This window comes from Notolabrus celidotus, chromosome 14, assembly GCF_009762535.1.
Source record: "Notolabrus celidotus isolate fNotCel1 chromosome 14, fNotCel1.pri, whole genome shotgun sequence".
Taxonomy (NCBI): domain Eukaryota; kingdom Metazoa; phylum Chordata; class Actinopteri; order Labriformes; family Labridae; genus Notolabrus; species Notolabrus celidotus.
In genome coordinates this window covers 4,611,622-4,627,598 of record NC_048285.1, presented here as the reverse complement: position 1 = coordinate 4,627,598, position 15,977 = coordinate 4,611,622, and the positions used below count along the sequence as shown (strand labels likewise).

The window sequence follows — 15,977 nt, the reverse complement described above, 5'->3', positions numbered from 1 at the left end:
TAAATCAACTAATGAGTATTCCTTAAAACAGACATAATGTTGTGCCTGCTTAAATAGAACTGTGTGTACTTGTGTTTGACACTTGATTGGTACCCTAAACATATGCATTAAACTACTGTATATTACTATTGAAATGTAGGGTACCTTGAAACAAACTTAAAAGGGTATTTTAGGAGAGGAGCTACACAAATTCTACTTTATGTTTTTGACACTAAATTGATACGATTAAACACGTTAAAGTGTGAGGTCACGTACGGGTCGCTTACGGGTATATTGCAAGGTGCTTAGGGTTCTAAAAGACAGACCTTCAAGGATATATTAGGCTGACACCAAAGGGATGCTACTTTGTACATTAATAAGACATTTAGGGGTACCTTGAGAAGACAACTTAAAGGTATCTTCAGATAGAGTCGCATGACACACCAGAAAAGCAATTTAGGGTACCTTGAAACAGACATTAAAGGGTGTGATGAAAAGAATAGCCAATGAGGGTCCACTAAATCGGACATTATAGGGTACCTTGGGACTAATATGTTACAGATCTCTTTTGGGCTGTGGTTAGACACCAAAGCTGCGCCCTGAAACTGACATTTAAGGTTGTGCTGACCAAATAAGGGTTTCTTGTAACAGATACTTCGGGTACATTGAATCAGCTGCTTAAGGTTCCTTGAAACAAACATTAAAGGTTATGCAAGGACTCAAGTTTAACAGATGCTACTTCCTGCATTTCTATTAGTCAGTGAAGTGATTCGATGAAACAGACTGTAAAAGATGTGCTGGGCTTGATTACTTATAGTTAACTTGGCACAGTCTACACAGGGTACCTCGGGACGGATGCAAACAGATGCTTCCTTCGTGCACCTGTAAACAGTTGTGTTAGAATATGTTGTCCCAGCTTTTTATCAGTTTTGTGGTTTTGATACGTGAAGCGTGAAAGAAGTGGCGGGATTAAACACATGTGCTTCAGTGCACCATCTGGAGTCACAATAATGAAAAGAACCTCACAGATTTTACTTCTGAGTGCTTTCAGAGCAGACTGTTAAACCACGATTCTCCTGAATCACCTTTCCTTTTGAATCTTTCATGTCTCCTGCTGCTGGCACACTGACGCTCCTATCACAGTCTCATATATTTATAGAAATGGGTGCTCTATTGTTTCTCCTGTTCTCTTCTGTGTGCTCAGACTTATTGCAAAGCTATCTGCAGCCGGAGAGCGACCACGCTGCACACGGTGGGTACAATTCGGGCCCTGGGATGGAGGGCAGAGAGGATGGATCGGAGGACGAGTCATGGGAAAGAGAACAAAGGATTGGATTAAAGAAAGGAAATGAGTCCAAGTGCTTTGGACAGGGATTAACTTTAACACGTCATTATCTCACCACTGTTAGTTAGAGCCTGTGTTAACACGAGGGGACCAAAGTTAAAGTTCCCACTACAAGTATTAGACAACTCTGAGCATGCTGCTGAATTCCGCAACTGTATTTGTAGAGACATATGTGAAGGACAGTTTGAGACATAAGATAAGTGTTAATCCAGCCGTCTCATTGATGCACAATATAGCAAATCCTCTCGCTCTGTGGACACCAGTCAAGAAGAGAGAGAGTTTTGCACCAAATTAGCAGGACATGAATCAGAGAGACATTTTAGACTTGAGGAAGGATTGAAACAGGAGGCACAGGGGACATGAAGAGCAGAGAGAGAAAAAGGGATGATAAAGATCAAAAGAAACTCAAAACTGTCGTCCTGCTTGAGAGAAACAATCACACAGACGCTTCTTTCCTCTCTTTTAAATGTGACATACGTTCTCCCCGCCCTGATCGAATCACCCCACTCTGTTCTCTGCAATGTGACTCTCGATTTTATTACAGTGTGGACGGATGGACGTTCTGAATTCTGCCACAAAAAGAAAATCTTGAAATTAAAGTGAAACAATTCTAAAGATGATGAATGCTGGCACCAAACAGCCGTGAGACATTCAGATGCTGTAACGGATGAATCACACTGACAGCTGAAACGTCTGCAGCCACATTCATCAGTTATGTATTAGTTTGTAGTGTTTGCTTACTTCTTCGTCCACCTCAGCTCAGGAATGATGGATTGTTTATTTATGGTAACGTGATCTTTACAGAAGACAGTAAAGCTGTAATCTATTCATGTTTATCAGCCCTTCAAAGAGGCTATCCATGTGGTTTGGGTCGTGTTTAATTATTTTCTTTTACGTCAGAGAGGGAAAAATGTCAATATTTTTATATTTTAAAGGATTAAATATCGATTTCAGGGATTATTTGACGAGAAAATTATCAAACATTATTCTGTCTAAATGCAGCACGTTGAAAAAAACCTATGACAAATAAACCTGTAATACTGGAACTAAAAATAAGAATGGAAATGTCAAAGAGGCAATAATGAAATTAAAAAGAGACAATAAAAAATGAGAGAATTAAATAAAGTGATGATTAAATCATAGAGGGATAAATGCCTATATGAAAACAATAATATTAAGTTGTAGTATTATAGTTAATCCAAAACAATTTAATTTTTAAAATTGATTTATCATTTTATTTCTGTATAAATTCATGTAATATAATCTTTTATATATGTATACAAATGTAAAACTGTATTTTGTTTCATTAAATTGTTCCTACATCTTTAATAATTGATAATTAATAATTGCTTTTTTATATTGTGTAATTTTTTTTTATTTTTTTTTATTAATTATTATTCTATTTTTTTAAATATTTTTTATGAACTTCCCTGTTACATTTAAAGTTTGTTTTCCATTCAGCATAAAGCCAAAGTTGAAAAATTGAGAGGAAACTAGAAAATTTAGAGGCTAAAATACTCCCCCTTTGAAAGTGGAGGAGAACAAAACTGAGCTAAAATGAGAGAGGAAATCGAGCCAGATACACAAGGTGAACCAAAACTAATCTACCAAAAAACTCACATTTCTGTGTGTGCCTTAAGTCACTGCTTGGTCCTAAAACTTGGATATAAAGCACCTCTCTTGGCCTCGAAAGGCAAATCAATCCATATCTAATTCACCCCAGACCTGCTCACGTCAGCTGATGAATGTCAGGCTTCATTTGCACTATTTCATCAACAAATAACTCTAAACACTTCCTCAGTCTCAGCCCTGTTTTTACTCATGACAGTAAATTAATGTTTGCAGTGACGGAGTGTGAGAGTGAACAAGCTGACGAATCAATGGCTCCCTACAGGGAAGAAAACGGCCTGCTTCAAAAACCAGAAACTCCACATTTCCATTTTCAAAGCTTTTTTTTTTCTGTCTCTCCGCCTGAAAGAGATTCCTTTCACATTTTTAAAATCCTGCAGGAGAATTCAATATTTCAGAGCATCAAAAGTGTCCTGCTTTGGATTAAAACACTGCCGGTATTCAACGTAACTGTCCACTTGGTCCTTCACTCCTATGTATAATATTGAAATACTGGTAGATTTCAGAGCCGGTTTCGTCCCCACCTGGAGCTGCCTGCTGGTGAGACGAAGCGGAGCAGCTCAGACATCCTGAGTCAACACTCGACCTCTCTCTGCAGGCTGTCAGAGCTCAGGTGGGAGGAAGCCAATGCGGCGTCCACAGCCAGCCGGTCAGCAGGCGGCAGACAGACAGGCAGAGCCAGACGACAGCCGATAACAGGGGAGGGATATTCATTCTTAATGAAGCTGAAGATTGATCGTATTTGTGTCTGCTTCTGATGTAAATCTCAATCCCAAACCTTTTTATTTACTTCCAACTGTTAAAAAAACACACAGATGCAAAAACCAGGGCAGGCAGAGAGACAGGACCGGGTCCAGGGCCAGAGGGAGGACAGACAGGCACTTGTTTACTCGTTGGTTGTCAGTCTACGTCTTGCCGGCTGCGGCTTTTTGGCTTGCTGCTCCAATAAAAGTCATTGGATGCCATACTGGAGTCTCTCCAGCCACTTTATTAACTTCAAAAGCCTGAACTGAAGGACCTGTAATGATTTTATTTTGGAGAGCTTAAACGTTGTGTAAGCAGAATGCCTCTCTGAAGTGTTTCACAAAGCGGTGGAGGGAGAACTGATTGCAATACAGATGAATATAAAAAGGCTGATTAGGATTTTTTTACCTCGTCTCTATTAGAGAAAGTCTTTGTGATATTTATACTGTCGATCTGTCACAGTCAGATTCATAGTTTAAGAAACGTAAAGAGATATTCAAATTATTCTCTGTCTCAAGAATCAAAACGTACGAACAACGGTGGATGCCTAAACAGGTTTAAACATCCAGCCCTCAGAAAGTCTGGACCCTCAACATTTCTGTCTTTAACAGTCTCTACATGAGCTTGCTGAAACTGATGAGGTACCTCAATGGTTAAATAGTGAGTGCTGTTGTGATGTCTTTTACTTAATGTCCACATGTGCACCTATCCAAAGAGTGCTTCTAACCAGAGCTCCAGAGACCTGTACTGTGAAGCCAGTTCAACAGATCCAGGTTTCATTTGATTATCTGGCCAAACAAACAAGATCTTGCTAATCTGTCCTGTCGATCCAATTCTTGATAACTTCCTGTGGATTCGCTGTGTAAAAAAAGTAGGTCTCCAAAGGTTTTCCAGGTCAACAAAGGAGATGCGTACCTTCACTTCTCTGCTGGGACTGGGAATTGCTCGTTGACCGGTGTTCCAGCTTAAAGAGTGACCGTGTTAACTTGGCACTTTCAGCCAAACGCGTCAGTTATTTTCTTATTTACAACAACTGTTAAAACATCCTCCCAAATGTAGCCAAGTTTAGTGTTTTGAGTCAAAATATTCTCATCAGATATACAGCTCTAATAAAAACCAAAGACAGACACATTTGGCTGGGAGTCGCCAGATAACAAGGTCACCCTTTGAACCAAAACACCGGCAGCATAGAGCATCAAATGTACGGCACGCCTGATATTTACAGTCATGCTGCGTCAAGAAATGTTTCATCACCCTGCAGGTGTTCCATCTTTTCTGTGCATCACATAACCAACATTGTACATTGTCCACCATAATTACTACCTGGACTCTGTGCTGACATCTTCTCACGATGCATGATGTCATTGTTTTGCGAGGCATGCAGAAATATTTGGAAGGCAAATCTGGTTGAGATATATGATTAAAATGTTACTTCTCCTTTATTATTTTAGCTCAGTCTTGATTATCAAATCATGACGTTTGGCTCCTGCCTCCAAACTCCCTCCTCAAACCCTAAAATACAGCCTCGATCTGACACAGCTGACGGGTGAAGCCCATCCTTCTTTAGGGGAAATGTCTCGTCCACACTCTGCTTGCCTGCAGGATATCTGCTCTTAAGTTGTGTCTCAGTTCTCTCCACTGGGTTTCAGACTGGGCTGTTAAACAGAGAGGAGAGCAGGTCTGCACGTTCAGCTGCCTCCTCTTAAACCTCTGAGTGGACTTTGAGGACGCTGAAAGGAGCCGTTGTTCAGCAGCCAGACAACCAACAGTAAGCCTCTTAAGTCCTGCTCGTGATTCACAACCACAACTACTCTTGTTGAATGGACAATAACAAACTGCCGGCCAGTTGATTTACATTTTGCAAACAGTGCGCTCCTTCTTGAACAGAACCGTGGCTCGTCTTCACGTCTGAAGCATCTCTTTATTTTCTGCATAGAAGAAAAGTTCAGATCAGAGCTGCTGGGCCCAGCTGGGTCTGATCCTGAGTCCTGTTACCGTCCAACACGCTGTCAGTGGTGTCAGACCTCAACGTGAGAGTTTGGGCTCTAATGTCCTCACACACAGATCACAGAGGAAGGAGTTTGTTTTGCAGAGTTTGGAAAAAGTTCATCAAGAGTATCACTCATTTTTCAACTTCATGCTTTTTCTTTACAACGCATAAAACATCTGGTTCAGGAGAGTAAAGAGTTATCGGCCGACACAATCAACACACAAACATTAAAATGTTGAGGCACTTGTCTCTTCCTGTTTGTGTGTCTTTATCTTATTTTCCACAAACAACAACACAGTCTAAGGAATCTGAGTCACGACACTGGCAGCTCCAAGATGTTTGTGTAACGTTTAAAAGAGAGTATTCAAAAAATAATGAGTCATGTTGTAATTTTGGCCTGAAGGAGACAGAGTGGAGCCAAACAGAAAGTGCTGTGTCACAAACACACGCACACACACATACAGATCCACATTTTAGACTTCATGTTTTTAAATTCTTTGTCATCTGCTGTAATTTAAATCCTTGTTCTCTGTAAATGTTGAAATCACTTCTGTCGAGCTAGTGTGAGGTAAAGAGGCGGGCTTTGAGCCTCCTCGCCAACAGCTACAGTGTTCCCACCTGTCAATCAAGTCAGCTGTGCCTCACGTAATGCAAAACTCGTAATCTTAATATTTTAGAAAATGCTGCGTTATGAAAAAAAACCACCCCCAGTACAGTGTGTGCTGATAGAGAAATGAGCTATTCAGAACTAAACTGTTTTTTGAACCAGGCTGTAAACATGTTTATTTCTGCTGTAAAGATCGTCTTTACAGGACTATAGCTTCTGTTAAATCACAAGGCTAACGGCGTCCAAGGACTAAGATATCCTCAAGAAGCGGGTCAAGAATATTATTATTTATTTTTTATTTTTTATTTTTTTCAAGAATATTATAATTACTAAGCTCTCAATGGATTAGCTAGATAATCAAGTTTATGTAATCATAACAGTCCAGTTGAGTCCACAGAAATATAGAAAATAAGTTCATCTTAATCTCAAATCTGTGGCGGATGTTTACGTTTTCTATATTTCTTGGCGTGAGATGTGATCAGGCCGTTGTCACCTCATTACTGTGGCTATTTATCCCATTATTGTTACTTTTTATTTAATTATTGTGATTTTTACTTTATTATCTTGTCTTTTTACCTCATTATTACGATTTTTTTTCTCATAATTTGTTTTTTTCCCCATTATTTTGAATTTCAATAACATTATCTTGACTTCTTATCCCATAATTTTGATTTTTTTTCTCATTATTTTGACTTTTTAGCACACAACTATGGCATTCTCAAATTTTTGACATTTATCTTATAATTATGACTCAAAATGTGTACTTCTTTTCTCAGAATTTCAACTTTTTAGTCATAATTTTGACTTTTCATCATTATCATTGTCTTACTTTCTCCACTTTTTGACAGTTTATCTATAAGTTTATCATTTATGACTCTTAATTTTCAAAATGTTTTTCAAGGCCAACCCTTGTTGTAACCAATGCTCAGTATGTGAAATCTAAATATTATAAAGACAGCCTGATTAAGGTACTGTACCTTCAGAAACAGCTGTCTAACGTCTTAATCCAACACATAGCAGGCAGAAGCAGTAAAAGCAGATATGGGGGTTGGGTGGACCGGTTTTATACTGGGGGGGGGGCAGATTGTGGTGCAGTAGTGCGCTACGGCTCTCCCCCCTCTCTCCCGCCCCCCCATCCGCCCCCCCCCTATTTTAATGCACCTCACTAGATACTGATATAGGTAAAGATATAGGGTCGGGGGGACGGGTTTTATACGGGGGGGGGGGGCGGCGGATTGTGATGCAGTAGTGCACTACAGCTCTCCCCCCTCTCTCCCGCCTCCCTTCCTGCCCCCCCTATTTTAATCCGCCTCACTGCCGGTTGGTGGGCTCTGGTCCTGGTCCTGCCCGTCTGCCTGGCTGTCTGCTCCTGGTGCCGGGCCCCCTCGGCCCTGGTGGCTCCTTTGGCTCCGTCTTGGGGGGCTGTGGGGGCGGTGTTGTGGGGGTGTCCCTTGGGGGGGCTGCAGGATCTCTCCCCCCTCGCCCCCCTTTCCTCCTACTGGGTGACCTGGGGGTAGCCCTGGGTGCTCCGGCGGTACCTGCTTGCTTCCGGTCTGGGTCCTTGGCTTGTCCCCTGGCCTGGGTCTCCCGTGGTGGGTTGGGCCCTTCGGTCTGACTGCTCTCGCGGCCCGGGTGCCGGGCCGTTCCGCTCGGCTGATCTGACCCAAGTGGTTTCATCTGCACCAGTGGTGGTCTTGTTACACAAATAGAACACAGCACGGCGGCAACCCTCTGCGACCCAAGCTTCAGTAATGATTGTGGACACTAAGGGTTGCTTAATCATTAGTATCACCCCACAGAGTTTTTTTGGCATCATGGTGAGATGGTCCCTCTCCATCTAAGTGTGTTAGGTCTCTCTCTCCTTCTCTCTCCCTGTCCCTTTGTATATCCTTATGTAATCTTTCTTTCACTTTCTCTTATTTATTTTTTTTTGGCCCACCTAGGTGTGCACGCCCTCTTTTACAGAACATGATATTAGCTGTCAATAAAAGATAGGCCAGAGTTCTAAGAGGGATGGTGATGGTTGCATGCACACAGTCACAAGCACAGAAGAAAAAGGTTTTCTTTCTTTTCTTTTGCTGCAAGAATAAATTGCATTAATATTTGACAGTTTGTGACAAACATGACACAAACCAGAAATATATATGCAGACAAGAGAAAAAAAAAAAAAGTAAAAGCAGATATGAAAGATGGTGCCACATGCAAAGTGCTCGCTTGAGTCCTCTGTGAGTCCTGACTTTTTATCTGAACAGAGACATTTTCATCCTTCTTGTTGACTCCAGAAGGAGCTGACGTAATAACCATGCAGAAGTGTGTGTTGGTGTGAGTGTTTTTGTGTCGTCCATGTAAAAAGATGATTCAATCTCGTCTTTGCCCCTGGACTCAGAGTGAACATGGCCTCTCTCTCTCCTTCCCTGCAAACCACTTGGACTGGAGTTCATGACAGCCTGAAGTGCTGACTGCGACACAGCGAGGTGATTAAATCCACCAGTTCAGAATTACTTAAGATAATTACTGAACTCATTTCATTTTCATCTCCAGCCTCCTTTAATCCCATTATAGGTGAGTCTCTGCTTCAACAGCAAACCTTCTGTCGCCTGTGACAAACACCCAAACACTCTGCAGGGATCCAATCTTCAGGTCTACTGTGAACTGTTATTCCTCCCTCTCCTCCTCAAACTGTTTCCTCGAGGAGGTGACACCTGAAATTCACGCTAACAACTGAGAAGGAGAGATTTTCATTTCCCACTGCTCCTACATTCACACAGCAGTGGGACTCCTGCCACAGTGTCATTTTTCTGCCATCTGCTCCCACCAGGACGCATCGTATCTCAGCGCTGGAGTTAGATTGTGATGCGATGCATCACGCTGGGATCGGGTTCACAGACGAGGCGAGTCATGAGGAGAAGAAGAAGAGTCATTGATTCCTTTAGAGTAAATGTAATCGTCATGTTTGCTTTATTTTCTGCACTTTCACTAAAATAGTCTGATCAAGTAATAAACTCACTGTAGGCTCAAAATCAGGAAACTTACAAAGAGTTAATGAGACAATAAATCCTCTTTTGTTCAAGACTTCTGAATCTAAAGAGCAAATAATCTCCCTCTGGTTCATAAGCAAGTAAACATTATCCTGGTGAGCTCATGGTCCCTTGGTTAGAGTGTGTTAGGACCAGGAGGGTTTGGTACGGCGTCCATGGTCTCATATGCACCAGTTAAACTGAAAATAACGCAAATCACAGGAGCGTATTAGACCGTGAATGCCGTATCGAACAGTTCAGTCTTATATTGAGAATTTTGGCAAAAAAGGTCTGATAGTGGACATACTCTGATCTTTCTCAGTCTTATATCCTCCTATAACACACCCCAATGTGTCAACTTATAATTTCTCCATTCCTAACATTATGAAAGCCAATTTAAGAAAAAAGAGGAAGACTTGGGAAAAAGATACTAAGTATAAAGTCATAAATATCATTATCTTGACTTTTAATCTCATTATTATGACTTTTATTTCATTATTGTGACTTTTCCTCTCATAGTTATGACTTTTTACCTCTTTATAATGACTTTCATATCATTATTGTGACTTTTATCTCACTATCATGACTTTTATCATGACTTTTATCATGACTTTTTATCTCACTATCATTACTTTTATCATGACTTTTTGTGTCTTTGTGACTTTTTATCTCATTATTGACTTTTTATATCACTATTATGACTTTTAATCTCATTATCTTGCCTTTTTATTTCCTTATTGGGACTGTTTACGTCATTAATACGACTTTTTATCTAATTTCTTTGACTTTTATTTCATTATTTTGATTTTTCCTCACTTCTTTTACTTTTTATCACATTATTATGACTGCTTACCTCATACATTTGTTTTTTTCTCTCATAATATTGACTTCAAATCTCATCACTTTGACTTATCTCAAAAAAATGACATGTAATCTCAATATTTATCTTTCAATCCCATTATTTCTACTTATTATCTCAAAATTATGGCATTCTCACATTTTGTAACATTTTATATTATAATTATGATTCCAATACTTTACTTCTTTGCCCCAAAATTTCAACTTTTTCTTCTTATTATCATGTCTTTCTTTCTCCAATTTTTGACAGTTTATCCATAAGTTAATAATTTGGGACTCTTTTTTTAACATTTTTTTCTCAAGATCAACCCTTCACCCTTTTTTCCAATCTGCAGTAAAGAGGCTTCCTTGCATTACTCTGCATCAGAGAAGAGAAAAAAACATTCAAACATTTCCTAAAGGTAATCCTGAATCAGCTCACACACCGGAGGATGATCTGTGTTTGTTCTGCTTTACGCTGTGAATGCTTTACTTTAATTCCTGTATGCTGTGTGTAGATGCATCCTAAATGCTGCTTTTGGATGCATGATGTTTAATACAGTGTTTGCATACATTAAGTAGCTCTCTGAAGCCTGACGGTAATTCTTTGCTGGGTTTGCTTTACACAGCAGACACATATGGATTAACCGTCTAAAGTTGCTTTTCATGAGTGATTTGCATATTGTGTAACATTGCTGTATAACTATATGTCACATTAATCCTTTGGCTGCAGAGGCTTTCACATTATGCCCGAGCAAAGAGGAGTTCTGTTGCAATGCAAAGTGATTAAATTACACCCACAGCTCAGAGATAAAACTTCCAATGCTGCAATATTTAGCTGTTTGATTAAAAGTCAGACTCCAATCCAATCATGAGAAATAACTTAGGCAATAATAAATGTTTAAAAGGGGGATTATTTGACAGGAAGGAAAAAACGTGTCAATCTGCATCCACGAGGGAGTGAGGAAATAAAAACACAGAGACTCCAGCAGATTCATCCGAGGCATCTTAAGGGGCAGCAGATGATGACACACTGCTGACACACTGAGAAGAAAACAGAGGCGCATACTGTACCATCACGCACACAGAGTCACTCACCAAGCCTGGGGTTTCCTCTTCAGCAGGCCTTGTCTCCTCCACTGAGAGTGCGGACTCAAATGATACGTCAGCTGACGACAAACCTTCTCCATCGCCCCGAGAGAGTCGCCCTCCTATTGGACGAAAACAGAAAGAGACACAAACTATCAGCTCAGTTTCAGAGGTGTTAGGTGATAATGAAACGCTACAGGTGGTTTATGAATGATAACTTTAACACCTGACTGACAGATATTAATGATGTCAACCAGCTCATTTAAGGGTGGTGGCAGATCAATCGACCGGATTAGGTAAAAATGAAGATTCAATAGAATCCTTTCAGCTTCGTTAAGTAACCTGTAAGACGTTTAGCATAAAGTCTAAAGAGATGAATCTAACAGGTGAACATGAATGTTACAGGTGCATGTTCTTTCATGCTGTCAGTCAGAGGCTGCACGGGGAGCAGAGCTGTACACACAGGGGACTTGGAGAGAGAGGGAAAATGTCACTTTGGACACAATATCATCACAGAGAGCGACAGAGCGGTGAAGTGTTGGAGCAGAAACTGACGAGAGAAAGACAAGAGGATATAATTAAAGGATTTAAAGACCAATGGAGCAAAGAATTAATAAACACACCTTCTGGTAATGTCAAGTTCCTGATATGAAGGGCCCAACACACACATACACACAACAACACACACACACACTCTTTGAGGTTGGGGAATTGAATGCCTCACGGTGTGTTGATTGGCTGTGTCCATAATTGCTCCATCTTTACTACCTGGGGTGACTTTCGCTCACCTCCTTTTGTTCGAGTGCAGCTTGTAGAGCAGCAGAATAATCATATAGTTCAAAAATAAGAGGAATTATATATACAGTAAGTGTTCAACACTATTTCACAACGGTATGATTCAGTTTGACACCTCGGTTATGAAAATAGAGTAGGATTTGTCAACTTTTGGTGCTACAAGTTCAGGAAACTGATGCAGCCATGTTAGTTTTCTGGGACGAGGAGTGACAAAGACATTTGGACAAGAAGGTGGAGCTGAAGAGGAAGAGGTTTAACAAATCTCAAGTTATCAAACAAATCAGAACCTAATTTAACTAGCAATGGATGTAGAACCTGAAAACACCTCAGTAAAAGCGCAGATATCCATACCAGACAATGATTCTGGGAGAAGTCAGGTCAGGTGGTCAAATATTACTTGAGTACAAGCCTTAAAGTATCTTCATTATACTCAAGTATCACATGAATTGCTGACAAAAGAGACCAAATCTGTTTTTGTTCTGGGCTGTAAACATTTTAATATAGGTGCATTTCAACCAAGAGTTCCGGGGTCTTTTAGCCCCCAGAACTACTTTCCCCTCAACTAAAAGGTTCCTGTGCCCCCATTGTTGTCTGCGTTTCAACCGCGGGCTGAAGTCCGGGGTAGATTGTTCAAATCAGGCCAGTGACGTATGGAGAAAAAAATTATATTAAATAACATTTTGAAATCTTAATAAAAAACTAAACTATTATGCACTCCCAGGAACTCCCTCTGTGTGTCAACAAATGTGTAAATTCCACAAACACCGTAACGTTCAACCAAAAGTCCCAGGACCTTTGAAAAGTACTACCCCCCAAGCAGGGGCTTTTCAGGGGGGAGATTATCTACCCCTGAACCAAAATTAGACCCTGGTTCCCCCGGTCGAAACGCACCTCGTTCAGAGGTAAAGTCTTTTGTTCTGAGGTTAAAGTTCCTTAAGTCAAAAACGTCTTTTGAAGCCTAATGAGGGTGGACTTACTTTTGGGACCAGCCTCAAGTGGACACTCAAGGAACTGCAGTTTTTGGGACCTTTGATTTACTTTATTTTTTTTCCAGGTCAGTTGGATTTGTTTTTGTTGGTTGTATATTATAACAAAGCAGAATTTTCTGTCCATCAATTTACTGCTCAGTAAAACACCAAACTTAAAGGTGACATATCACGCTTTTTTCATCAATATATGTTGGTCTAAGAGGTCCCCAAAACATGTCTTTAAAGTTTATGCTCAAAAAAACACTTGCCTGAAGAACCCTCTTCTTCAGCCCTGCTCAGAACAGTCGGTTTTCTCTCTGACCACGCCCCCTCATGAAGTGGATATCCCATCTGCTCTCCAGCACGTTGATCTAATGTTTACATGTTGGCTGAATATACACGGCTGCTCACAGACCCGCTTTACTTCAACCCTCTGAATCTGATCCAGAATCTGATCCTGACGGAGAGGCGCCTGCAGCAGGACCTTTCTGAACCATTGGTTACAGATTTAGTGTTTCTTGTTGTTTTATTTATCAGTATGTCGACGTGTGTCTTGGTACACAGCTACAGCTACAAACATGTAGCTATGTGGCTATGCTAACTAGTGCTAGCACTTATCCATGATAAATAAAAAATCATCCACTAGATCTTCAAATCTGCAGACGTGGGGAGCAAAACCGACCTTTGTGTTTATTAAGACAGCCTACAACTAGCATGCCTCCCTCCTAAGCTCCTTGTTAGCACACGTGTGCAGGTAATGAAAAACAGAGGAGGGGTTGAGTTGTATTTTGTACAGTCTATGGGCTGAACAAGCTCCGAGCTCTGACTCCATGACAGACCGGATATTGTTGTTACGTAACAAAAACACGGTAGTCTGAAACGGCTCGTTTCACACACATTTACAGAAAGGTGGAGAAATCAGAACAGGGGCAGAATGGATTTATTTCATTTTCGGGGGGTTTGTAGACATGCCAGGGACACATATTTCAGGTAGAGAACCATTAAAAAGTCCATTTTGCATGATATGTCACCTTTAAGACTGGCCCACTCTGACTTTTTGAAATCTTATCCGACGTTGAAAACGTGATGGAACCCAAGACATGATGATAAATGATGACTGATTTAACCGCTCTGTTACTGCAGTGGGTGTCCGGCTACAATATGACCACCACAGCACTCCACACGCTAACAGATTCCAGTCATGAACAACCAGAGTCCACTCTTAGAAATGTCTTGCAGTGAAATGCAGTTGTGTTTTTTTATTAGGGTAAACGAACATGGCAGATAGCGGTCAGGAAGAATTAGCGACAATCCAGAGAGTGCAGCTGTCTTTGCCTTTACATATTGAGCATGTTCAATCTTTATAATGTGAATAACTGCAGCCATGATGTTCTTCGGGAGCAGACTCAGGGACATCATGGCGGCACTAATTCTCATGAAAGGATAAAAAAAAATCAGGACTCTGTTTGCTTTCGTCAGAAGTGGAGTATCAGGGCTTGTTTTTCTTGCAGCGTGAACCTCACATAAGTTTTCAAATTGCAGCTTACGACAGAAATTACAGTTGTTGCATCCTCTAAATTATAACAGCAGGCTTCTAAGAGGCTTCAGTCGACTTTGTGAAGCATTAACTCATGAGGAGACTCAGGTAAGTGCAGCAGTGTTTCCTGAACTGTACGATACAAAAATAAACATTCAGGTGTGGTGAGTCGAAAAGTGAAGCAGGAAAACAATTTACCTAGCAGAGGGTTTTTTGAGGGAGTGATTTTGAAGTGATGCCCAGAGGAGACTCAGAGAACCAGTCCATCCAGCTCTGCAGCCGGCAAATTAACCTCTCTTTTTCAAATGAAATGAAGCGATAATGATTCCCGCAGAGAAACTGTGAGGATGTTCTTGTGAGTGCTTGGTCAGACGCGGCTAAAAAGTGGAGGACAATTTGTTTTTACTGCATAAATTCACATTTTTGATTCAGAGTGAAGAACAAACTCTGACTTTTCATGCTGGCTCCTAAACGTTCTCTGATCCGGGTCAGCGTGGCACTTCTCCTCATGATAGTCATTGTGAGAACTGAGTTTGATCTGCAAAACGACAGCCGTGATTGGACAGCTGCACTCACATGCAGAGCTCTCTTGATGACGACAAATATAACCTACATTATGTCACCTTTTCTGCTCTCAACAGAGTGATTTGCTGCAAGAAGACGATATGACTCAGACTACAAACAGAAACCAGATCACATGAAATAAAAACGGTCTTTTAAACAGATTTAACATCATGAATCAGATCTTTGTGCAACATTTAAAACGAGGGATCACGGCCAAGTTCCACCAGATCCGTGTCTGGTCCGTCTCAAATCCTTCACCAGATCTGATAGATCTCAGTTCTAGTCAATGTGTTAACTTCCACTGGATCCGCTCCGTTCCGGCTGCGTCTCTGATCCAGCAGGTCTTAGCCATCCGGATGAGATACACAAGACTTGTATTTTTGCCGGATGCCGGAGCACAACGCATCAACTCAACAGAGCAGATGGAGCGGGACAGGAAGTCAGGCACCAAAACAAAATGAAAACATTGGGTTAATTTTCAGAATAAAACACTCTGTGTTATCACCAGATCGTATTTCACGTTATGATGCAGACTGCACGCTCTGCTTTCAGTGGTCAGGCTTCTGGTCTGATGAAAACCCTTAAAAGAGGCAGGAACAGAAATATGTATGGAAGTGAAGCCAAATCTACGCCTCTACATTGATAGGTTATAGTTTGCCTCCAGATTGGTTGTTTTAAGGATCAAAAGTGAACCAATTCTGATATTTTGACATATTTTGAAGGGGAGAAGGTTTGACCCTGAGCTCTCTGGTTTTTGTTGATTTGTGTTGTGTCGGTAGAGACATATTGATTTTGTGTTTTGCACCTTCGCTCTTGTTAATGAACAGTAAGAGAGGTCTCGTTGTGTCAATAAAGCTGCATGAATTGAATCATTCT

The 15,977-nt window shown here is 40.8% G+C and overlaps 1 protein-coding gene across 2 annotated transcripts in view; it reads right to left on the bottom strand.

Moving 5' to 3' along the window:
* lrrc75a (leucine rich repeat containing 75A) overlaps window positions 1–15,977 on the bottom strand; it is a 59,071-nt gene that overhangs the window by 16,801 nt on the left and 26,293 nt on the right. For both annotated transcript variants that reach the window (XM_034700375.1, XM_034700376.1), the window contains exon 3: window positions 11,247–11,359. In XM_034700375.1, coding sequence (XP_034556266.1) covers window positions 11,247–11,359 — 113 coding nt within the window. The remainder of the gene's footprint in view (window positions 1–11,246; window positions 11,360–15,977) is intronic.